We start from the raw sequence: 21,573 nt of genomic DNA, 5'->3' as shown, positions 1-21,573 counted from the left end.
ACTACCAGGATATTGTCCAGAAGCTGTGTCATGTCGTGAAATTAACGCCCCAAGTGAGCAAGTCGATGCGCAGCATGTGCCCATCCAGCCAAGTAGAGATGGGCCAGCTCAGCTCAGTGCTTGTGCAGCTTGGCCTTGATTCTCTCTTTGAGGCTCTTCTTCTCCCCACTGCCACTGCTGTCCTTGCTATCTGTGTGGCCAAGGCCCGTGCCTGGGGAGCTGGGGCCGGGATGTCCTCCCTCCTTGACCAGGCCTGGTATAACGTTATTAAATTGATCGGTATAAGAGACAGTGAGGCCTCCAAGCAAGAATGGATGGCAACTTACGGTCAGCTTCAATGGCAGCGCCGGCATTCGCAGCGTCAAAGTCTCCTCCTTCGGCAGCGAAGCCGGTTGTCTTGATGTGTTTTTCGCCCGTACCTGTCCCGTGGCTCTCGCTCTGCGGGCCATCCGAGGTGTCATTTGCTGCCACGGCCTTGGTCGAGGAAGTTCCTGGCTGGGAAGTGTCCTTGCTGATATTGCCAGCGTCGCCGCCGTGCTCCTTCGCGACCGTCTCCAAGGGTTTGGGGCCGGGTTTGCTCAAGTCGACGTTGGGCACTGGGTCATCTTCAAGGCTGTCCTTGGGGTCCCGGGTGTCGTGCTGGCCGCCGACGGAGCTGTCGGCAGCGACGGGCTTGTTGATGTGCTCGGGCTTGGCATCGGCGAGCTCTGGTTTTCCAATGTCGGTACTGGCATTGGTGTCGGCGCCGGCACCGAGCGTGTTCTTGGCGTCTTGGAGTTGCTTCTCATTATCGTCTGGCAAGGCTCTTGGGGTTGTGACATCATTGTGGACACTCTGGGGCTCTGTGTGATTTTTCACCTTGTTAAGACGGGAACGAGGGACCACTGTGGTCTAGACAAGAGGCTTACCTAGGTTACCAGCATCGTAGGGCTCGCCCTTGGCGGTGTTGCCCTGGACGCCAGAGACCGGCTCTTGCTTGGTCTCGGACGTGCCCCAGACGGCCTTGACGGCAGCGTTGGTTACATTTGTGATCGTTTCCATATTGATTATGTCGGATTTCCCAGTATCCGTCCGAATATGATGCAGGCGGTTTGTGCTACGATTTAATTTGTAGAGTACTGCTTAACCAAAGTTCGTTGTTCGTTGAGTATGAGAAGGGTGAGGGAAGAGGGTGATGATTGTGATGGTTGAGGTTTGGAGGGCGGGGGCGTCAAGTCGCGGTTCTTATGATATCTAGAATGTCGTGCACCAGGAGCGATCTGACGTATCCAGGGAGATTGGCAAGGCGACTCACTAGCCAAGACTGGGGATGGCCCGGTACCTCGGGGTTGAGTGCCCGTATCTTGGGCTGAGCTTGTCCCTCTTTGCCTGGTCACGGGCGCCATCTTAGAGGTTGGTCCTGCATCACAGCTGATGACGTCGTGGGCCAACTCCAGACGGGAAGAACGGAAAGGGTCAGACCTGCCAGCTCAGAGGACAGCCAGGGCCCTGGGTCAGAAGATCACTGCCGCCACGTGTTACGTCATACAGGCTGCTACCCAAACCATCTTGCCTTCTGGCCTGCCAAAAGTAATGATCTTCTGTCAGTGCCTGGATCAGACCAGGATACATGGTGAGGGCAGTAAGCAGGAGCGGCTGCTCAGGTTGAAGCCCTCTACCCTGGTGGGAGGCCATCAGCCGCGTCCTTGCAAGTGTGGATGTATGATGTACCTAGCTTGGCACGGCAATCTTGCGTCGATGGTCGTTCATTCAATTGCAGTGCATACCTCCCCACACGTCGGGGCATGGCGGGGTGGGGATGATTGCCACTGGTCTCTTCGACCCTGAAGGTCAACTCGAGGTAATTCACTGTGGTTCCCGTCGAGACTCTCTTCTGGGCTGGATGTTTTGTAGAGGGTGTGGGGAACCTGGAATGCTTTTACAGTAATCTTCCCTACCTAAGTACCTACCTAAGGAGGTACGTACCTACCTACCTAGGTAAGGTACATTTACCTACTCAGAAGTCTTGAGCACCGATGCACGGTCTGTTTGTGAGTACTTGGTCACCAGAGACGAACCTGGGAATCAGTTGCTTCACATGTAAATGGCCGACCCTGCCTAACCAGTTGAAACAGCAAGGGAACCGATAGATTCCCTGCTTCTTGGCAAGCCCGACCACCGAACCACCTATATTGCACCTGCCTGCCTGCCTATAAAGAGGCACCTACTTAACCAGAGCGCGGGTAAACCTACAGGCTACCCAAGGCTACCGTACAGCAGCCCCTGTGATCACCGGGGCCCAGAGCCTTGGTCCTCGAAAAACAGCGGAGTAACGTAGTCCGACGGAGGCGGGCCAGCCTGGTAGCCGGCCCCTCAGCACGTGATGTCGGATGGGAGAAGGTGCTTTAGGTCCCTAGGTACCTACCTCAGTTAAGGTCAAAGGTTGTAGAAGGGAAGGTACCCACCACCTACCAACTCGAGGAATAGAGCTGGCGCCAGGGTCCGCCTGAGACACGGGGCTAAGGACGGGGGTCTGGACTGCGAACCTCCTCAGCTCCCCAGCTCCCCATCTCCTCGTCCGGGCGGCGACCTGTCGGATGGGTGTGTGAGCGCTGAACATTGGGAAGACGAACGGCTGCCTCGGATTATCAATCAGGACGTTTCATGAACCCACCACCAGTGTATTCTCAGTGCATCGTACCTACATTGCATCGCCCCCGATCTTGAGCGCCCTCCCCTGCATTGTATTCACCTCCACTGTATCGCGCCAACAGTTGGTGCCTTGCCTTACCTTGTCTTGCCTATCTGAGAAATACGACTCCATCAACCACCATCCTAAGCATAGGACCGACCTGTCGTACTTGAGCGTCCGGACCCCGTGTAGGCCCTGCAGCGTCAAGGAGGAGGTTTGACGGACTGGGGAAGCCATTTGCCATCAGCTCAACTGGCTCGCCGACAAACGCCCGAGGACACACACACACACACCACGCACGACGCGCACCGGCACTACCTATCCTATGCAACAAAACGTCTACTGGTGGGCGCTGACTTTCTTGTGGAGGTGATCTTGTGGCCCTGCACTGCCGGCCTCTTGTTTTGGGACATGGACGACTAGGCCACGTTCGTGAGCCAAAGTAGCAGCAGGATTCTTCTCGTCACGAAACTAGCTTTTCTCGGTGACGACTGACTACTGTTACATTGGTGGACACTGGTAAAACCAGTGAGTCGAGTCATCTACTCTCATGCCGTAGTATACGGATCTCTTCACGCCCCCACGCCCCCTTTCCCCGCGCTTCCACTCATCTACACCATGGTTTACTGCGGTAAGGCCTCACAGGGCTGCGAGCACTGCCGAGTCCGCCGCATCAAGGTAAGTCGCCATGGACAGAAACTCACGAGTGCCTATTTCTGCTTTCTGTCTCTAAACAGCAAGACACATAGTGCAACAAGGCCAAACCCGAATGCTCGCAGTGTGTTCGTGCAGGCAAAAAATGCCCTGGATACCGGGATCAGCTGTCGCTCATGTTCCGCGATGAGAGCACCAAGGTCATTCAGAAAGCGCATGCTCAATGGGGACATGATTCCGCGTCAGATGCTGCGTCCACTGTCGCTGTTTCGACCGCGGCTGTGTCCCGGCGACCTTCGAATTCCACCTCAATCTCATCTCCCTCTCCCCCCGTTCAGCCGCCACGTCCGCTCTCCGTTTCCGCTGTTGCCAGGTCCTCTCCCAGTACGCATCCTGAACCCCCAAAACCGGATCCTCAATGGAGCACTCCGTCACCATTTCAGTCCGGCGGATTGCAACGTTCGCCTTCGATCGGCATGCCCTCGGCTGCGAATGCCGTGGTCGTCGTGAAGGAGGAGCCAGCCGAACCTGCGCTGTCCTCGCTCTTGATAGGACCCAGCCTAGAGGAACGTGGTATCCAGTTCTATGTCGACCGATATCTCCTCGGTCACCCAGACGAGCCCAAAACGATCGGCGAGCTTGGTTCGTCAGCTTGGCTTTGGAATCCCGCCCTCCAGCATGTCATGGCGGCAGTCGGGCTCGCGGGCTTGTCAAATCTCACGGGCAATGCAGGTATGTCGTCGACATGATGGGATCATTCGAGGCTCCCGATTGCTCACATTCAACCCATTAGACATGATGGCCGCGGCGCGGCAAAAGTATGGCCAAGCACTGCGCCAGACCGGCCAGTTGATTCAGCCACCGAACGCGCCGAGTCTCGAAGTGACTATACGGTCGGTAGTCATGCTTGCCATGTTTGAGGTGAGGTTTCATTGATTCGCCGGAGTATGACCACGGGATACTGACATAGCCCTTCTCCAAGGTCGTCAAGGGCACGCATCACGCCACGGGCACTGTGCACGCTCATGTCATGGGTGGCGCCGCGCTCATGAGGAGCTGGTGTCCTTTACCCAACGCCCCATTTGGAGGATTTAGAGCCTTGATGCAGTTGTGTTATTCCATGGTAAGCAAATGCCAGAGCCCATCACAAGCACCCAAAGCCTTTTTTTTTTTTTTTTTTTTTTTTTTTTGGCGGTAAAGGTGCAAAAACAGAGTTGACTTTGGGCCTGCTAGTTCATTCCCATACAAGTTACTGCAATGGAGGTACCCCGCGAATTTTTTGACTGGATTTCATTCGGCACTCGACTCCAGCACCCTACCGACCAGCCGTCCACGGACCTTGCTTTCCTGATTGCTCGCTTTGTCCAAATATCGTCTTTCATACAAGGCCATGTTCTCAGCGACGGGCAACCAAAAACTACTAACACAATTCGCCAGCTTTTGAGCCTCGACACCGAGCTGGGGGCCTGGGCTGACAGTCTAGAGGGTCAATGGCTCTATCGCACAGAGAAAGCACCCGATCTCCCGCCACGAGCAGTCTTTCGAGGAGAATACCATCTATACTTCGATGTGTGGTTTGCCAGGATCTGGAATTACTACCGCTGGGCTCGGATATTGGTGGACCAGAATTTGCTTGATCTCATCAACCAGAACCCGATATCGAGTTTGCCCCTCGTGTCGGTTGCTAGGCGGGCACAGGTGCTGGAAACGATCCGAGCGCTGGCACGAGATGTGCTGGTTAGCACACCGAGCCATTGGAGGCATCCTCTGCTCGACGATGCAGCTCAGATCACCGTCGAGAGTGCAGGGGGTGGCGGGTCTGGTGCTGCAGGTCTGCCTGCCCTCCTGTTCCAGCTCAAGGTGGCCAGTTGCGCTCCGGGCGTGCCAAAATCCTACTGGGCGTGGGCACTGGACATTATACAGACTATCTGGGGTGACATGGGGATGCTGCACGCTCGTTCCATGATGGAGGCTATGCGTGCTCACCAGGACGCCCTGGACAGGACTGGAGTCGAGGGCATTTTGTCCGACGAGTGGTAAAACATATCACGGCCGCTCGATGTTTTGGCGTTACAAATGAAGAAAACAAGGCATGAACTGCCCGGGTGGACTCTGACATGAGATGGATTGCGGAAAAGAAACGGGTGAACACATTGTTAGATTTTGATACCATGGATAGTCACGAACGAGCAGCGTCTGATTTCGAACCCAATGACGAGTCAAATACGTCATTGAATTAACGATCGTCGGACTTCGTATCGATGTGACGTGGTGTTCCTGTGTTCTTCCAGGGCATCACCTCGATGTCCCCTTCATCCAAGGCTGCGTAAGTGGATGTGCCTCAGCTGGCGCGCTTACAGCGCTTGCCCCACACGCGGCTGATGTTTGGCGCATGGTCTGGCAAATGTGGAGCCTTTGCTTGATAGCATGATATGCTTGTTCTGTGAACAGACGCATGACTAGCCCCAAGGCATTGACGCGACGACAACCAACGACAACGACTAGTGCGACGACCGACAGCGACCAACATCGAAGCCCTGTGCATATTCATTCACAGTTGCCTGCCGGTCTCGAATACATAACGACGCCAGTCGGATGATCAACCCCACTCAGCGACCTCTTGCTGGTCTGGACGGCCCTCATCTCTCCTGAGCAATCGTAGCAGCCATATCGGTCGCGCCAAAGAGGGAGCGGGACATCATGGCGACAGCCTCGGGAGCCGGGAAAAGTACGCGCTCGTTCGATGCTAGTCGATCCTCTCGGCCCTGCTGACAACACCCTCACAGACGAAGAACATACCATCAAAGTGGCGTCAAAAAAGGACAAAGCGACTGGAACCATCAAATTGAAGAAGCCGGTCCCGAAACCGAACAAACCGGGCATATGGCGGGATGGCAATCTTATGGATGGTATGGTGTTCCCTCTCTTTGCACCGTGACATGGGTGGTAGTTATCGCTGACACTGCATCGTGGATCCCAGATGAGCGCAAGCGGAAGGGAAATGACGCTGCGGACGCGCCTTCGCCCGGACCTGTAGTCAACCCGCTCGATGATACTGCCAGAGAGACATTCGCTACCGGTCGGCCTCTTGAAGATAGCCCCGATTTGCAACAATGCAAGCACTGCAAGAAGAGCATCCTCAAGACGGCAGCCAAGGGCCATATTGCTCAGTGTCTGAGGGTAAAGAAAGAGAAGGCCCAGAGGAAGAAAGAAGCTCGCGAGGCCAGAGAGCGGGCCAAAGAAGCTCTTCGCGAAGAGGAGGCCAAGAAGGCTGATGAAGACGGCGACGGCAAAGGAGACGACGATAGTGACGGTGACGAGGATGGTGACAAGAAAGGCGTCGCGGGCGCTAGCAAGACTGCTAAAAAGGCCGCTGGAAAGAAGGCGGATGGGGATGCCGGCAAGGGGAAGAAACGCAAGGCAGAAGGGGACGCTGACAAGGGACCCAAGACCAAGAAAAAGAAGGAAGATCCAAAACCCAAAGTCCCGAAACCCAAGGGTAAGCTTCATCAAACAATTTGCGGATTCAACGTTGTGGCAAGAGACTAATCACCCACTCTAGGTCCTGTGGACGTCGAACGGCAATGCGGCGTTCTGCTTCCCAATGGCATGCCTTGTGCTCGATCGTTGACATGCAAAAGCCATAGTATGGGCGCAAAGCGTGCGGTCGCTGGACGTTCTCTTCCGTACGATATGCTGTTGGCAGCTTACCAGAAGAAAAACCAGGCAAAACAACAGAGTAAGTTGCCACAACATGGTAGCAGGTGCACCCATGCCCACAATCTAACACATCTGCACAGAAGCTGCTCTCGACGCCATAGCACCGATCGAAGACGAGGATGACGCCAATACGGGGCCCGTCGACTCTGATGAAGAGACTGCCGCAGTCATGAGCGCACTCTCACACTGGAACCCCCAGCCAGTGGTGCCGCAACCAGTTGTCAACCCAATCAAGCGCAATTATCAGCTTGCCCGCCTGCACGAGCAGCTGCAAATGGCAACTAACGGCGGCCGAACAAGCATATTCAAAGTCGTGGGCTTTGGGGCGCAAAAGCTACCCGAAGGCCACTTATCTAATTTAGCAGATGGCGAGGACGCGCCAGGCGAACCCGACTCGGCTGTCGTTTTCGGAGTTCCAGGACGATCGTCAAGCTTCGGGATGCAAGGGCAGGAGCAGCGGAGACCATCAGTCAGCAGCCGAGGGTAAGGTAACACTGTCGTATGACTTATGACATTGTCTTTTGTAGTTTTAGTGGTTGTCTCGTGCGGCATTGGTATATGCATCAACAGGGTTGACTTGGTCTTGCGGGGCGCAACAGCTTTGGGATTCAGGGCGTTGGAGGAGAAAGGATGAAAGGCTGAATGGATTGGCGCGGGGCATCGTTTGAGCGTCAAGTTCGGCCAGGGCGAGGTAGTCTGGGAATGATACCAGGAGTCTCTTGTGACAACTTTGCCCACAGGTCAATTGTCATATATCAGCAAGAGGTCATGACGCAGCATCATACATCACTGTCAATTGACTTATTATAACAGACATGGGTATTAATTCAACCGTTCGAAGTGCCGCAATACACTGCCATACTGTTGGATCGACTCAACATTGGAAAGCAACGCTATTCTTTTCCACCTTATTCGACCCCCTTGCCGAGAAGCCCGTTCCGTCTGAGCGTAATTCTGTAAGCCCCGGAAACTCGGGTACTGCGCCGCTGGCTTTACCGCCAACCGGGCTAGCAACCAAGGGCCGGTCGCATACGAAGCAGCCCTGGTCTGGTGCATCAGCAGTAGCAGTCTTTCTCGGCTGAATGAACTTGGTGACACAGTTTCGGCACATTACGTGACCACATGCGTCGGCCATCATCGGCCGCGACGCGTTGCCAAGAGTTCGCATACAGGATGGACAGATGGACTTGGGCTCCGTAGGGTTGGGGGCCGTGGTAGCGCTGGTGTCGGGCTCCTCTTTTGAAAACTTGACCTGCTGGAGTGTCTTGAGAGAAATGGGGTGCTGTGCATCATTAGTGGAAGCTGGGCATACCGGCGTCACCTTATTGTTCCTCTGCTGCCACACGGCTGTCTCCAGAGGGTTGGTTCCTGGCGTCTGGGAGGGCGTCCAGAACGATGGCATCTTGTCTTTCGACTGGATTATATTAGCAAGCTGGTCAGTGGCAGAAGTCTCTGTGGACCTACAGTCTCTTGGTTGATAGTTTTTCGTGCCTTAGCACGATCCTGTTTCGCTATCCTCTCTGCCTCCTCTTCGTCAAAAACAGCCTTCCTCTTGCCTGTTCGTACTGAGGAATGGATTTCGTCTTCCGCTGGTGACTCTGGCCCGACTCGCTGCGGCGCAAGTGTCAGGCCAGCTTGTATCGTTTCGAAATCTTTGACTGCGCGCTTCTGCGCCTCCTCGTCGTCGCGATCTACAGCATCCTGTAGCTCCTGTTGCGCCTTCTCTCGTGCGCGCATCAAGCGTTTGATTTCCTTCTTTTGGGCGAGCAAGTTGGAGATGGCGCATTCGCGGCAGAATATATCGCCACGACAACAGGATACCGGATCACGAGCTATCTCGAGACAGAGATAGCATGACCCAAATGGGAGGTATGAATCGCGCGTGAGTCGCGCAGTGCTGGACGCCCAAGCGGCTTTTGCGAGGTCGCGTTCGTAGGATGTGAAGACGCTTCGGGAGGTGTTCCGCTTGCCTGTTCTCAAGTTAAGCGACAGATCCGTGCTTGGGGAGGGGTGACTTCTTCGCCTTACTGTGAGACATTGCAAGAAAAATTCTGTATTTCGTCAGTAGAGTCGGACCAAACTTGCGTGAGAGGACAGCGTGGCACAGGAGGGAAACTTGGGGAGCGAGGTCCGACAGATGTGTATTCTGGATTGATTCGCATCTGTATGCGGCGCTTAGCCTGGCTGCTATCAGCAGCTTCTGCCATCTGGTGGCAGCTGTTCACGGCACGTACCGAAATCTTCGAATCGATCGCCTGTGTTTGTTTCTCTGACTATCAATTGACAACATTGGCAATTGCGTTCAACCTCCCCAAGGACGCCCTGCGTGGGAGCTCTGTACGTTATTGTAAGCGACACTCGTTTCTACGTCAAAGTCGACTTCGCGGCATGTACTCTTGGCTTTAGATCCAGGTATGTTGAGATTCCTCCATAGCAACACTGACGTCCATATTGATGGGGCCTCATGGTCCTCAACAGGGCAGCACCTGTACTTTCTCTCTTCCCGGTCTTTCCAAGCATCTACACTTTAAGTACACGCAAAGCCAGTGTCATTCATCCCAGCACCACAGTATGGCCCGGGGCGAGTTACAGCCCTTGCGGCGGAGCTTAGCATGGCGCTTGAGTTCTTCGGTTGTAATGGGCCTCACTGGCGCCATTTCCAGAGCCTTCTTGTACGGTCTCAACGACGTGCAGACTGAGGGCCTGAAACCATTCCTTAAGCTCTTGGATGAACGGCAGGGGGGAAATCGTCGGCAGGGGCTCATTACAGGTGAGAATCGCGCTGTTCACGAGACAAGGTCTTAGGCATTACTAACGCGCGGTGACAGTCTCGAACCACATCAGCGTGTAAGGCTATGCATGTCATATACATGGATACTTCATCCTGACCAAATCCCCTAGGCTAGATGACCCAGTTACGTGGGGAGTGTTACCACTGAAGTATGCGTTCAAGCCTCGAAATCTTCGTTGGGGGCTCGGAGCTCACGATATATGTTTCAAGAAGTCAGTGCGACCCCGACATACCCCGACAACGACGGACAGCGCTTACGAATATACAGCAAGTTTATGTCAACTTTTTTTAGCCTCGGCCAGGTTCTACCGACCCATAGACTATTACATTCGCCACATGGGGGCCTGTTTCAGCCAACCATGAACGAGGCCGTTCGCGTGCTCTCTGGAGAAGCAACAAGCCCGCCGTCCGGCGCTTTGGGGCCTACTTTCACCACCAAAGCGGGTGAGGTATTTCCTGCCCCTTCGGCCTATGATGAAGAACGCAACGCCTGGGTGCATGTGTTCCCAGAAGCATGCGTCCACCAGCACCCCGAACTTTCACTCCGATACTTCAAATGGGGCGTTTCTCGCATGATCCTCGAGAGCAACCCTGCGCCAAAATTTGTACCCATGTTCATTGACGGGCATCATCTTATCATGCATGAGAATAGAGGAAAACCGCGCTGGCTTCCGCGGGTCGGGCGAAAAGTAAGGGTTGTGTTTGGTGATGCAGTAGATGTGGACCAAGTTTTTGGCGAGTTTCGCAAGAGGTGGAGACATCTGGTGGAGGAACACCAAGTTCGCATTGAGAAATCCGGTAAACCTCTTGCTCCGGAAGCTCTTGAGGGGCTGGAAGAGGCCATACACTTGAGAAAGAAGGTGGCTGAACTGGTGAGAAGCCAGGTGGCACGCCTGAGAACCGCATCAGGATATCCAGAAGACGACCCGTCCTTCGCACGAGCCGAAACCTGGTTACGTGAGCCCACCAAGACGGTATTTAGAAGTCCAGTGGACGGCAGTTTCGTCCACAAGGAATGAGGACTCTTTGATTCCGCTCCTGGTAACAGGGGAACCAAGTTGGCAAAGGCCACCGCCTAGGGTTCGAAAGAGATTATTGCGCCGGCTTTCGTGGCAGGAGCATTACGGAGTGCAGTATAAGATAGTTTTGAGACGGGATAGTTGACGCCTAATCATCATGCTCTAGGCTTCGTCCGGGGCAGTTGACTAGTAGCCCTCATAAGAGCCCTGCGCCGGGGTGTAAGCTCGAGCCTGGGCTTGTAGAGCTTGCTGCTGCTGATGCTGCTGCATGATAATGTCATTGAACCACGGGTGCTTGAGTGCCTCGTTTGCACTGACGCGCAACTCTGGGCGCAGCTGCAGCATGCGTTGAAGGAGGTCGATACCAGTAGGGTCAATTTGTGGAAGGATCTGGCGAAGGTCTTGCGTAGCGTATAGACTAAATGTTGGCTTGTACTCAGGAAGCTGAGTGATTCCGGTCCAAGTTCGTTCCGTCGGCGTTCCCATGATGCGGAAGATCCTTGTGAGTTGATCTTCGTTCGTGGTGCCAGGGAATAGTGGTCGACCAGTGTACATCTCCGCCATGATGCAACCTGCTGACCATATGTCTATACTTGTGTTGTAGGTGCGACTGCCGAGGAGGACATCGGGTGCCCTGTACCAGAGGGTGACAACCTCGTTCGAAAAGGTGTTCACTGGAATGCCGAAGGCTCGAGCCAAGCCAAAATCACCAAGCTTCAGCTGGCCCTTGCTGTTGATGAGCAAGTTCTGTGGCTTGAGATCGCGATGCAGAACCCTATTTTGATGGCAGAAGTCGATGCCTCGAAGCAGCTGATACATGAAGGATTTAATCTGTGCTGGTTTTAGAGCACCCCTGTCGCCATTCGTGTCCATGTACTTCTTCAGATCGCCGTCTAAGAACTCAAAAACGAGCATGAGCTTGTTCTCGGTGTGAATAACATCGTGGAGGGCGACAATGTTCTCGTGTTTGAGCTCCTTCATAAGGGATATTTCTCGGATGGCGGTAGACGGAGTGCCTTCCTCGGAGTCAAGGTGAATCTCTTTTAGCGCAACCAGCTCGCCGGTTTGTCTGTTACGACCTTTGAAGACCTGTGTGCAAACGATGCGGTATCAGCACCCACCCAACAACGGTTGAAAAGACCTCTTACTGTCGCATAAGTTCCCTCGCCGAGCTTCTCGAGCTGTTGGAAAGAGCTTGGATGCCGCTTTCCGTCCATTCTGACTGACCAAAACACTGCTCGATACTCAATTTGCAGGGTGGTGGGGTGAAAGGCTTCTTGGGGATGCTTTGACTGCGGGGAAATCGATAATCCTGATGGTTGACTATGTCCGTCTGTCGTGAAATTCTTGCTACACCACAAGGCAGCAGTGGGAAAGATGGGATTAGAGATGTTGTTTCGAAGCCAGATGTGCAGTGATGGAAGCAAGGTCAAGCAAGAGAGGCTGCCTTGGCCTCGGACGCTGCTGGTGGGGAGATTCTTCCGCTAGGTAGGTAGGTTAGACAACCCAGTCACATGGCGGTGGCATATTAGTGGAGCTCACATCCCTTATGAGAATCGGCAGCCTCATTGGCGGGTGCTTCCAATCACCTCAGTCTATCGGTTCCTGGAAGCCTACTTGATTACGTGGTACCTACCTACCTACTACTTACAAACCTAAGTACCTAGATAGGTACCTTAGGTACTACCACTGAAGGCACTTTACCCTATTGTTCCTTGTCTGTAATATCACCAAAATAGATAGTTGCGCGATCACCCGTTCTTCTAAGAAGGGTCGGACCTGAATCTCTTCAAAAGCACAAGCAGTGCGGGTGGAACAGCGAGGCTTTAATCCAAGCGTTTACTGCATGGGTTGGCTTGTGGCATGGCCGGCGAACCTGTGCATTGAGGCCATGTGCCGCGAGCCACCATCTAAGCGGCGTGGTTCTGGCAGTGCTGTCAAGCTGTATAAGGCATCGTTGTTTTGGGCACTGTTGGACACATGGTCTGCAGGATCAGGCGCCTTGAAGTGCTGACTTATCTGGATCAAGCGAAGTATTGCGACAGCACGAAATCGAATACTGTCCCGCTTGCTCTGGATCAAGGAGAGCTACATGTAGCCATAGAGTGGAGTACTTGAACCCCTCATCCGCACCAGCCTAGCTCGTGATCACATCCCGGTACGTAGGTAGATCAGGATGATCCAAGCGGGGGTGTTTGGGCTTATCACTGTCCCTTTATCGCCATCGACCACCCCGCCGGTAGTTCCCTCCTTGCACGAAGTTGTTTCTTGATCTGTTCTACTCACTGTCTTTGCTGGAATAAAATCCAAAGACTAAGAGTATTGATCAAAGGCTCCTCGACTATCTAATCGAAGAATAATTTATGCTCCATTCGTGGCAACATGCGACCCCTACCTGGTTGCGACACGATCTCCAAGAATACGGCCGGCGGTGATGACACCACTCATTCGTTCGTCACCGTCAACGCTTCCTCGCCCATGAGCTTTGTATTCACCGACGATATTGCGATCGATAACCGGCCCTCGCCCGAGTTTCCACCAGCTATACCGTCGTGTCCTGGCAGATCGCGGAAGGAATCAGGCATCTACCATCCTAGTAACGGTTCATCTTCATGTCGAGCTAGCAACCAGAGCAAGGCGACGGCTTCGTCGGCGAATACACCACCTCCATTTCACAGCCCTCCTACGCCTCAAACACCCCCGGAAGGGTATTCGAGAGCAATGAATCATGCGCCCGGACAGTCGATACCGGTGTTATCTGGGCCGACCTCAGTCATTAGCAGCCAATCTTCCCGTCGAGGATCCCTGTCCTATTCACTCTCTGAAGGTCATGGAAGCTATGCTTTGAGTGCTTTTGAAGATTCAATTACGGATCATCCATCCCGGCCCCCTGAGTCTATGGACCATATCGAGTCGCAACTTATCATGCCCACACTTGCTGTGCCGACGCGGAGGCCTTTTACAGAACAGGGCAAGGCCCTGGGACGACTTAAGCTGCTCGTGGCCGGGGACACAGGTACTTTCAATTCATTTTCACTCAATCGCGATCACTGTCATGTACTGATGTCTCTTTTCGCCAGGTATTGGTAAAAGTTCCCTAATCAGGGCCATTATCCAAAGCTGTGAACACATCACCCATGTCGACCCGCCCGCGGAATGCACCTCGAGACACAGAATGGGCTACTCAATCGACAGTGTCGACAGACATCAGACAGCCGACCGATCTCGCCTTTCCATATCAGAAACATTCGCTAGCACAAAACCATACCCGGCCTGGTGGAACCTTGTGGACGATGTTAGCCTTTCTCCTCGTCGGCAAAGCCTGGGCGACTCCGTTTTGGACCGAAATATTTGTTTCGTTGACACTACAGGCTATAACACAACTAATGATGTAAGTCTCGAGATACCTCTGCTGCTGGCGTGATTGGGGGTTATTGACGTGTATTGAGAAGTCCATTGTCGCTGAAACTTCGCACTATATCGACCAGCATCTACGAAGGAGCATGATGAGCGGGCTTGACGAGTCGAACGTGCTGTCCACTATTAGCAATGGGGGAGGTGTCCTAGTTGACGCTGTGATCTTCATGATACCGGGCTGCGGTAAGCTACACTACTTTGGCACATCGGGGGGAACTCCAGTTGGCTGACAAGCAACAGGGCTTTCATCACGCGATTTAGACTTAATTCGACATCTAGAGCCAAAAACCAGCATAATACCTGTTCTAGCGCAGGCAGATACGATGACTTCTGCACAGATCGACTGTAGCAAGGAGCTCATCCTCAGGCAACTAGCAAAAGCAAATCTCGCACCCTTCATCTTCCACGATTCGACACCTACGGTTGCGGAGGTGCCTATCGTTTTTGCTGTTTCGAGCCACTCCAGCACCGACGAAGAAAACATGGATGCAAGTATTCTTATGAATCCTGACTACATACCCCCTCTAGCTCCATCGGATCTCACAGCACTTCTCGAGCATATTTTCAGCATAGAAGGCAGTTCGCGGCTGCGTCATGCAACGGCGAGAAAGCTGGTGAGATGGCGCAAGAGGCAAGATGGAGCTAGCTGTTCCGAAAGGGATTCGACAATTTGCGGGGTCGCAACACGACGTATAGACAGCCAAGTAGTCTCGGCTGCCCTTCACAGGTCGCCGAGTGGTCGCAATTGGGGACAATGGACCCAGGTTCGCCTAGTTGACTGGGCCTCCGACCTGCAAAGAAGCCTGGTCCGGGAGCGTGTGGCATGCGACCGGGCGCTTTACGAACAGAGGACAAAGTGGCTAAAGAGCCAGAGAGCAGAGGAGATCGACGCACGCACGGCTCTGATACTAACCTCACGCGATATTGGTTCCGCGGCCAAAAAGTGTCGCCGAAGTCTGAGGTCAGGAGAGTCGAATGTCAGGCCACAAGATCCATTAGGCCTTGTCCAGCTGGGGCTGCAGATGAGGTGGACGGGCTGGTTTGCCTTGGAACTTGCGGGCAGTGCTTCTGTGATGGGTTGTGTAGCTTTTTGGATGCTCTCTTCGTGAAACACGTAGATGCAGCTCTCGGTTGGCTTGAATGATGAGTATGTAAGGTGTTCGGAGCATATTTTGTTGGATTTGGTCATTCTTCATCATACCTACGGTTTAGATCATTGAAATCCCTCTCTGACCGGGGCATGTCTCCTTTCCTCACTTGGATCGGATCGGTATTGCCTCAGTGGATACATGTTTGGTGCCTTGCATGCAGCCGCGCGGGTGCTCACGTCTGTCGATGACATCCGAGGCCGATAGTGATCCGTTATTAAGCGCAGACCCCAGTGGGTGGGTCCATACCTCGTGCTCTTGCACTACAGCCGTCACCATAGACGAGCTTCCTGCAGTTCACGTAGTTACCAGCCCTCCCGAAGATTTGTCGACAATCAACATCCAGGCGGCCTGCAGTACGCCCTGGCATTCAGTAGCGAACCATTTGCGTTCCGGAAATCACCGCCACTGCGACGCATCGATACATCCTGGCTATCGGTAGAGACCGGGCTTGTTGGCGCTGGGGTCGTCACGAACCTGCTCCTGCCGTTGCCTAAGGTACCCGTTGACGCCCTGCGACCAGGGCCTTGCGCTGCACCTTCAACCTCAAACACTGCTCAATTTACCGATCCGCAACTTGATCGTACCTGACAACGTTTGTTTACCATGGCTGGGCAGGGCCATCCCCTCGGCGTAACGCCGCCGATCTCCACCGCGTTGCCAACCGAAGCCGAGCATGCGACCAACAAGACAATGCTTGAAGAACTGAAGCAGCAAAAGACGTTTGAGTCCCCAGCAGAAACACAGAAGAGGTCTGTCAGCGTATGAAAGACAGTGGAAGGTTGCCAACTCCTCTGCTAATCCCCAGAGTAGACACCAGGTACTCGAGCAACTCCAAACCATCTGCGATGAATTCGTCAAACAAGTGGCGCGCAAGAGAGAAGAAGGCAGCGAAGCATTGATTAAAGATGCCCGAGGTAGGATTTTCACCTATGGTAGTTTTAGGCTTGGGGTCTACGGTCCTGGGTCCGATATCGATACTCTCGTTGTCGTTCCTAAGTACGTCACGCGCGACGACTACTTCGAAATCTTCCCGGGCCTTCTCCAGAAAATGACACCAGCCGACGCCATTACCGATTTGGCCGTGGTATCTGACGCATTCGTTCCCATCATCAAGTTCGAGTTCTTCGGCATCAGCATCGATCTGATTTTTTCGCGAATCGCCAGCCTGAAGCAGCTTCCCAAAGACCCGCAATGGAGTCTTGCAGACTCCAACCTGCTCAGGGGTCTCGACGAGCGAGAACTTCGGTCCCTGAATGGCACACGTGTCACCGACGAGATCATAAACCTGGTACCTGAGCCCAGCACCTTCCGGCTTGCTCTGCGAGCAATCAAGCTCTGGGCCCAACGCCGAGCCATATACGCCAACATTATGGGCTTCCCCGGCGGTGTCGCGTGGGCCATGCTCGTGGCTCGAGTCTGCCAGCTGTACCCGAAGGCCACCAGTTCCGTCATTGTTAACAAGTTCTTCCACATCATGAGGCGGTGGCCCTGGCCTCAACCTGTCCTCCTCAAGGCAGTCGAAGAGGGGCCTCTACAGGTCCGCGTTTGGAACCCAAAGGTTGGCGCTGCATCTCAAATATTGGTCTATTGAGTCCCAGGACGTGTCCGATTACTGATGGTCTGAATTTAGCTGTACCGTGGCGACCAATTCCACTTGATGCCCATCATCACACCCGCGTACCCGTCTATGTGTGCGACCTTTAACATTACCAAGTCGGCCATGACGGTTATACAGCGCGAGCTACAACGCGGTTGCGAAATTACAGATAACGTCATGCTTTCCAAACGGCCGTGGGGCGACCTCTTCATCAAACATACCTTCTTCACCTCAGGGTACAAGTATTACATTTCCGTTGTTACTACCAGCACTACCAAAGAGGCGCATAAAATATGGTCTGGCTATGTTGAGTCCAAGGTCCGCGTGCTTGTCCAAGGACTTGAGCAGCATCAATCTATTGCTATCGCTCACGCTTTCAACAAAGGCTACGATCGTCGTCACGTGTGCCACAACGAGACAGAGCTCAGCCAGGTTCAGGAAGGTAGTTTACAGTACCTTGCCGGGCAAGAGACTATAGAAACCCCCAACCCCGAAATCGCGGATGCAAAGACCGAAGGCGGTCTTGCGTTAGACGACTTACCAGTGGATGGAGCTACGGAGACGGGAATTGAAGCCAACGGAAATGGTGAAGGGGTCGAAGAAGAGGTGCAGATATGGCCGACAGACGTTTTCACTACCACTCACTACATCGGTCTCGAGCTGGGCGAAGGTAAGTAATGACATGCATAAGACTGACTCTTCGGGAACCCCGTCCATGTTTTTTCTCATTTTGCACCCAATTCAATGTTGGCAACACTGACCAGTCAGGCGCAAAATCACTTGATCTCTCCTATCAAGTCGACAGTTTTAAGCAACTATGCGGCCAGTGGGAGAAGTACAGCGCAAAGCTTAACCATTTGACGGTGCAACACGTTCGGAAGTAAGCTTGGATGGTGCGACTCTTTCGGCGGTCTTCGGCTGACAACATGCAGCTTCAATCTTCCCGACGATCTCTTCGAACCAGGCGAGAAGAAGCCGCAGAAGCAACAGAAGAGAGCAGCTGGCGCAAACGGCTCGGCGCAGACAAAGAAGCGCGGCGCCTCGGAGGTAAGATATCAGCGTACTGATGCAAGCTTTGGCTGTCGCTGGAGCGTTGCTGCTCTGTATTCAGATGGGAAGACTAATTCATTTATCACAGGAAGCGCAACCACCAGCGAAGCGCCAGCAATCTTCAATCACAGCAGCCGCTGGCTGATACCATACAGTTGAATGCCTGCAAGTACACACTGCCGAACAATACAGCTTTTGCCAATACTTTGGCAGTGTAGAGAAGATGTGGCTTCTCACGGAAGTTTGTGGCGCCAGGGTAGTGGCACAATCTGTGAGACTACAGATTCGACTGACAAGCTCCGGGCGAAGCGTCCGTTTCTTTTAGGGTGTACTCGATCCCATACTTCTCGAACCGCCATGTTCATATTCCATGGGCAAGGTGCTTCATGCGGCTACTTATGTCAGTCAAGCTGGGTTGTAGCAGATTCGCAACTCCTCAACTAGACCTCACCCAGACGGGGAAAAAGCGTAAGTTGTTTTCCAGCAATTCTCTGCTAGGCAGGAGGAGTTGCGAAGAATGTTATGCCTCCGGCCAGGGGAAGTGTCCACGCGCCGCTGGCGTGTTTTCAGGCGATGGCAAACAACAGAAGATAAGCGTCAGGAGGAATCCAGTGGGCAACTTTCGTTCATTGTAGTTGTTTGACTTGTTGTAACTGGCGCGTATAACGGGCATTGCGTGCCTAGTTTGTAATCTGACGACGGCTGCACTCTATTTGCAAACCTCTGATGTATTCATAATCCTCTCAAGGGCTAGCTAGTTGAGAATTGAATTGACTTGAAGACATAATGACACATCACTGGTGGTTGAGTTTGAGGTTTGAGCTGGGGTGTCCATTCAAATATCGTCGCCATCGTCACTGCCACTGGACCACCCATCCCGATACGCCTCAGCTAGCTCCGCAAGATCGTTGCTAATGTTCTCTCGGTCTTCGATGCCGAGCAAAGGGGTGGTCAGCGTGCGCAATCCTTTCACAGCCTCTGACACTGCACTATCCGTCGACAGACACGTTTCGACACCGACGAATTCGTTTGGCTCTTTTTCTTGGGCGGTGTAGATCTTCGGGAAACTATCGAGTATGGGGAATGCAATATCAAAGGAATGGCTGTGTATCTGGTCGTCAGATGGAAAAAAGAACAGTGAGGCAATAAGAATAGTACTGACACATGCTCGGTAGCCCGGCCTCGTGCTGAGCTGGTTGCGACTGCGGCCTCGCCCTGTTGCCCTCGAACTAGGGAGTACCATCCACGACAAGTCCGTTCCCTACCAAAGACATGAGGCTGGCTGTGGTCTGGACTGAGCCTAGGCTTCGTTTTGGCCAAGTCAAGGAGATCTATATCCAGGGGCAGGTCTTCATCGCTCGCCATTTGCTTCCCTGTCCTGGAGTCGTGTGGTTCGAGCGGCGTAGTTGTGCTAGCAGAGGCAGACATCTGGAGTCGAGCCAAGGTTTGCTTTCCGCTCTGGTTCAAGCGTTCGGTCAAGTGGCCGAGGGTGTAGCGAGACGAACCAAATTTGGCCCGGGACGATAGACCGGCTGTCTCGATTGCGGTGGCCATCAAGGCGCTCGTTTGCCATGGAGAGTCGGAGTTGAGGCGGACGTTGGAAGGCAATCCGGCGCGGGGTATCCTCATGGGTATGACGAGGGAGGCATGCTCACAGAGGGCCGCCGTTGAACGGGCAACGTTTGTCAGGTGAAGGCGACTTTGTTGGGAAGCGTGGAGGCCCCAGACAAGTATGGTTGCTTTGGGGTACTCATCACGCATGCGATCTAGGTACTCGGCAGCAAAGCCTCCCCAGGCATCGTCAAGAGAGGTAAAGACCTGGATGGCTTGCATCTGGTCTGCCTCCTCCACGAAAGGACGGAAATCGCGGTCGGCGATGTCATGCTCCTTGTCGAGAGATTGGAAGAGCTCCTGGCCTAGGGGCCACTTGTCGAAAGGCCTGATTGATGAGTTGAGCTCATAATCGTAAAGCTGGTTAAGCGACTTGGGATGGTAAAATGTACGGCTAAAATCTGACCAGTAGCGTACATGACTTTCGTCGAGCTCGGGAGGCACAAGCCCAGCATCCAAGCTCTGTTGGTAGGCCGTGGGAGCAACGGGTAGTAGTTTGTGGGTTACAGATGCGCCGTCCCAGGAGAGCGCGGCAGAAGGGTCGTCGCCGGGGTCATAAAGGGCATTTATTTTGCGGAGTGAGCCGAAGCCGCCCTTGAGATCATACACAACGGTGCGCGGCAGGAAGGTTTCGGCGCCATCAGCGCCTCGCCCAGGCCGCCAGTGTATGTTGTGGTCGACGGACGGCTCCTCGTCATCGTCTGCATATGAAAAGTACGACTCCTGTAAACGGGGAGACAGGGTTGAATTAGCACCTTACGCCAGACAGGGCGAGAGACCGTGATAACGGTGTACAGAATGAGGCTGCGAGGCTGTCTGACCTGAGTGTTCCAGAAGTGAGTAGCCACGTAATTACTGGCTTGGCCCAGCTGTAGAGTGATAATTTCGTGCATTTCGGTTTTTCCCTACCTGATCACCGAGGCCTTGTGTTGAGCTGAACCATGAGGTCCAGTTGTGCTGACGGCGCAGATTCCGGTAGCGTGGTGACTGGGTAGGTAGGCACGTAGGTCCCTAGGCAGGCGCCTTAGGCTTGTTCAGGTACCTAGCTGATGTTACAGTTGGGTCTGCAAGGGGGCTTGTAACTGGACCCCGGATTTCGATTAGGGCTTTGTTGTGCGACCGGAAAGTGCTACACATATGCCAAAAGCTCTCGTGTCGAATGACAGTGGTGAGAATCGATAGTCCATGGCATTCTGTGGCATGGCCTCGGAACGAATTGCCAAATGCTCAGTATGCTTACGTTGAGCCCGTGAGCATCTCTTGATCGAGTCGGCAGAAGAGCGAGGTGCGTGTCGTCATGACCAATGCCACGCTAACTCATCTGGTCACCAACTACCCAGCCAGGTACTTAAGTTTTTTTTCTTCTTTGGCCTGTTCCTTTTGACCCCCTCCATCGTATCCACTCTTGAGGTATGGCACCTCTCTATGACTACCTAGGTGTGTAGAGGTACATGCATGCACTGAGACACCCCTGCACTGAACCGGCTCCTTGACCCTCGATCCTTTGGTGCACGAGGCGCAACACTCAAGTGACGCGCTCCATTACGGTCTTTCGTGTTTCGCGATTCCCTTGCCAGCCTGCAGCTTTCTGCCACGAGACACTCTGTTCACCCACCCTCCCTCCCTATATCGCGTCATCTCTGCACAGATATCAACACAACCACATTCTGCGAAGCCGTCGAACTTTTTTCGGCATCCTCTTCCCCATCACTGCCGTCAGACTTGAGGTCTTCCCAATCGCACCATATCCTGCCGAACGGAGAGGTGTCGCGCAAGCGCGTACTCAAGTCCTGCCACCCAACTGCTCGCAAACTACCACCGGCACTAAACCCAGCCTGTTGCATCGCCTTCAGCTGTCACGTTGGCCGCTGGCTGCTGCCACCAGATACGAA

General features: G+C 53.7%; 9 protein-coding genes across 9 annotated transcripts; 5 read left to right on the top strand and 4 right to left on the bottom strand.

Annotated features, from left to right (window-relative positions):
* Positions 1–113: 113 nt before the first annotated feature.
* On the bottom strand, positions 114–1,041 carry VDAG_06628 (uncharacterized protein; the record flags this gene model as incomplete). Its single annotated transcript, XM_009659332.1, has 3 exons — positions 114–253; positions 327–842; positions 909–1,041. The coding sequence occupies 3 exons, from the start codon at positions 1,039–1,041 to the stop codon at positions 114–116; spliced, it is 789 nt and encodes a 262-aa protein (XP_009657627.1).
* A 2,248-nt stretch (positions 1,042–3,289) lies between these two features.
* On the top strand, positions 3,290–5,365 carry VDAG_06627 (uncharacterized protein; the record flags this gene model as incomplete). The annotated part of the gene is made up of 5 exons (XM_009659331.1): positions 3,290–3,349; positions 3,493–4,057; positions 4,119–4,246; positions 4,308–4,448; positions 4,559–5,365. 5 exons carry the CDS (start codon positions 3,290–3,292, stop codon positions 5,363–5,365), a joined length of 1,701 nt encoding a protein of 566 aa, XP_009657626.1.
* Positions 5,366–6,025: 660 nt separating this feature from the next.
* VDAG_06626 (uncharacterized protein) lies at positions 6,026–7,532 on the top strand (the record flags this gene model as incomplete). The annotated part of the gene is made up of 5 exons (XM_009659330.1): positions 6,026–6,053; positions 6,112–6,234; positions 6,306–6,824; positions 6,888–7,064; positions 7,126–7,532. 5 exons carry the CDS (start codon positions 6,026–6,028, stop codon positions 7,530–7,532), a joined length of 1,254 nt encoding a protein of 417 aa, XP_009657625.1.
* A 387-nt stretch (positions 7,533–7,919) lies between these two features.
* Positions 7,920–9,083, bottom strand: VDAG_06625 (uncharacterized protein; the record flags this gene model as incomplete). The annotated part of the gene is made up of 3 exons (XM_009659329.1): positions 7,920–8,459; positions 8,510–9,015; positions 9,074–9,083. The coding sequence occupies 3 exons, from the start codon at positions 9,081–9,083 to the stop codon at positions 7,920–7,922; spliced, it is 1,056 nt and encodes a 351-aa protein (XP_009657624.1).
* Positions 9,084–9,320: 237 nt separating this feature from the next.
* On the top strand, positions 9,321–11,794 carry VDAG_06624 (tafazzin). The gene is made up of 5 exons (XM_009659328.1): positions 9,321–9,457; positions 9,524–9,815; positions 9,874–9,892; positions 9,947–10,048; positions 10,105–11,794. The coding sequence occupies exons 2-5, from the start codon at positions 9,617–9,619 to the stop codon at positions 10,853–10,855; spliced, it is 1,071 nt and encodes a 356-aa protein (XP_009657623.1). The 5' UTR covers positions 9,321–9,457; positions 9,524–9,616; the 3' UTR covers positions 10,856–11,794.
* On the bottom strand, positions 9,869–12,305 carry VDAG_06623 (Protein tyrosine kinase). Its single transcript, XM_009659327.1, has 2 exons — positions 12,004–12,305; positions 9,869–11,944 (listed from the first exon to the last, which is right to left on the bottom strand). The coding sequence occupies exons 1-2, from the start codon at positions 12,070–12,072 to the stop codon at positions 11,042–11,044; spliced, it is 972 nt and encodes a 323-aa protein (XP_009657622.1). The 5' UTR covers positions 12,073–12,305; the 3' UTR covers positions 9,869–11,041.
* Positions 12,306–14,706: 2,401 nt separating this feature from the next.
* Positions 14,707–15,487, top strand: VDAG_06622 (uncharacterized protein). The gene has a single exon (XM_009659326.1). It carries the CDS (start codon positions 14,755–14,757, stop codon positions 15,379–15,381), a length of 627 nt encoding a protein of 208 aa, XP_009657621.1. The 5' UTR covers positions 14,707–14,754; the 3' UTR covers positions 15,382–15,487.
* A 539-nt stretch (positions 15,488–16,026) lies between these two features.
* VDAG_06621 (Poly(A) polymerase pla1) lies at positions 16,027–19,522 on the top strand (the record flags this gene model as incomplete). The annotated part of the gene is made up of 6 exons (XM_009659325.1): positions 16,027–16,172; positions 16,234–16,981; positions 17,054–17,690; positions 17,789–17,900; positions 17,953–18,067; positions 18,159–19,522. 6 exons carry the CDS (start codon positions 16,027–16,029, stop codon positions 18,213–18,215), a joined length of 1,815 nt encoding a protein of 604 aa, XP_009657620.1. The 3' UTR covers positions 18,216–19,522.
* Positions 18,906–20,995, bottom strand: VDAG_06620 (dml-1; the record flags this gene model as incomplete). Its single annotated transcript, XM_009659324.1, has 3 exons — positions 20,503–20,995; positions 19,233–20,404; positions 18,906–19,173 (listed from the first exon to the last, which is right to left on the bottom strand). The coding sequence occupies exons 1-3, from the start codon at positions 20,572–20,574 to the stop codon at positions 18,906–18,908; spliced, it is 1,512 nt and encodes a 503-aa protein (XP_009657619.1). The 5' UTR covers positions 20,575–20,995.
* Positions 20,996–21,573: the final 578 nt, after the last annotated feature.

The sequence above is a fragment of the Verticillium dahliae genome, genomic scaffold, assembly GCF_000150675.1.
Source record: "Verticillium dahliae VdLs.17 supercont1.14 genomic scaffold, whole genome shotgun sequence".
Taxonomy (NCBI): domain Eukaryota; kingdom Fungi; phylum Ascomycota; class Sordariomycetes; order Glomerellales; family Plectosphaerellaceae; genus Verticillium; species Verticillium dahliae.
The sequence above is the reverse complement of the archived record's forward strand: the minus strand, read 5'-3'. Positions and strand labels throughout refer to the sequence as shown.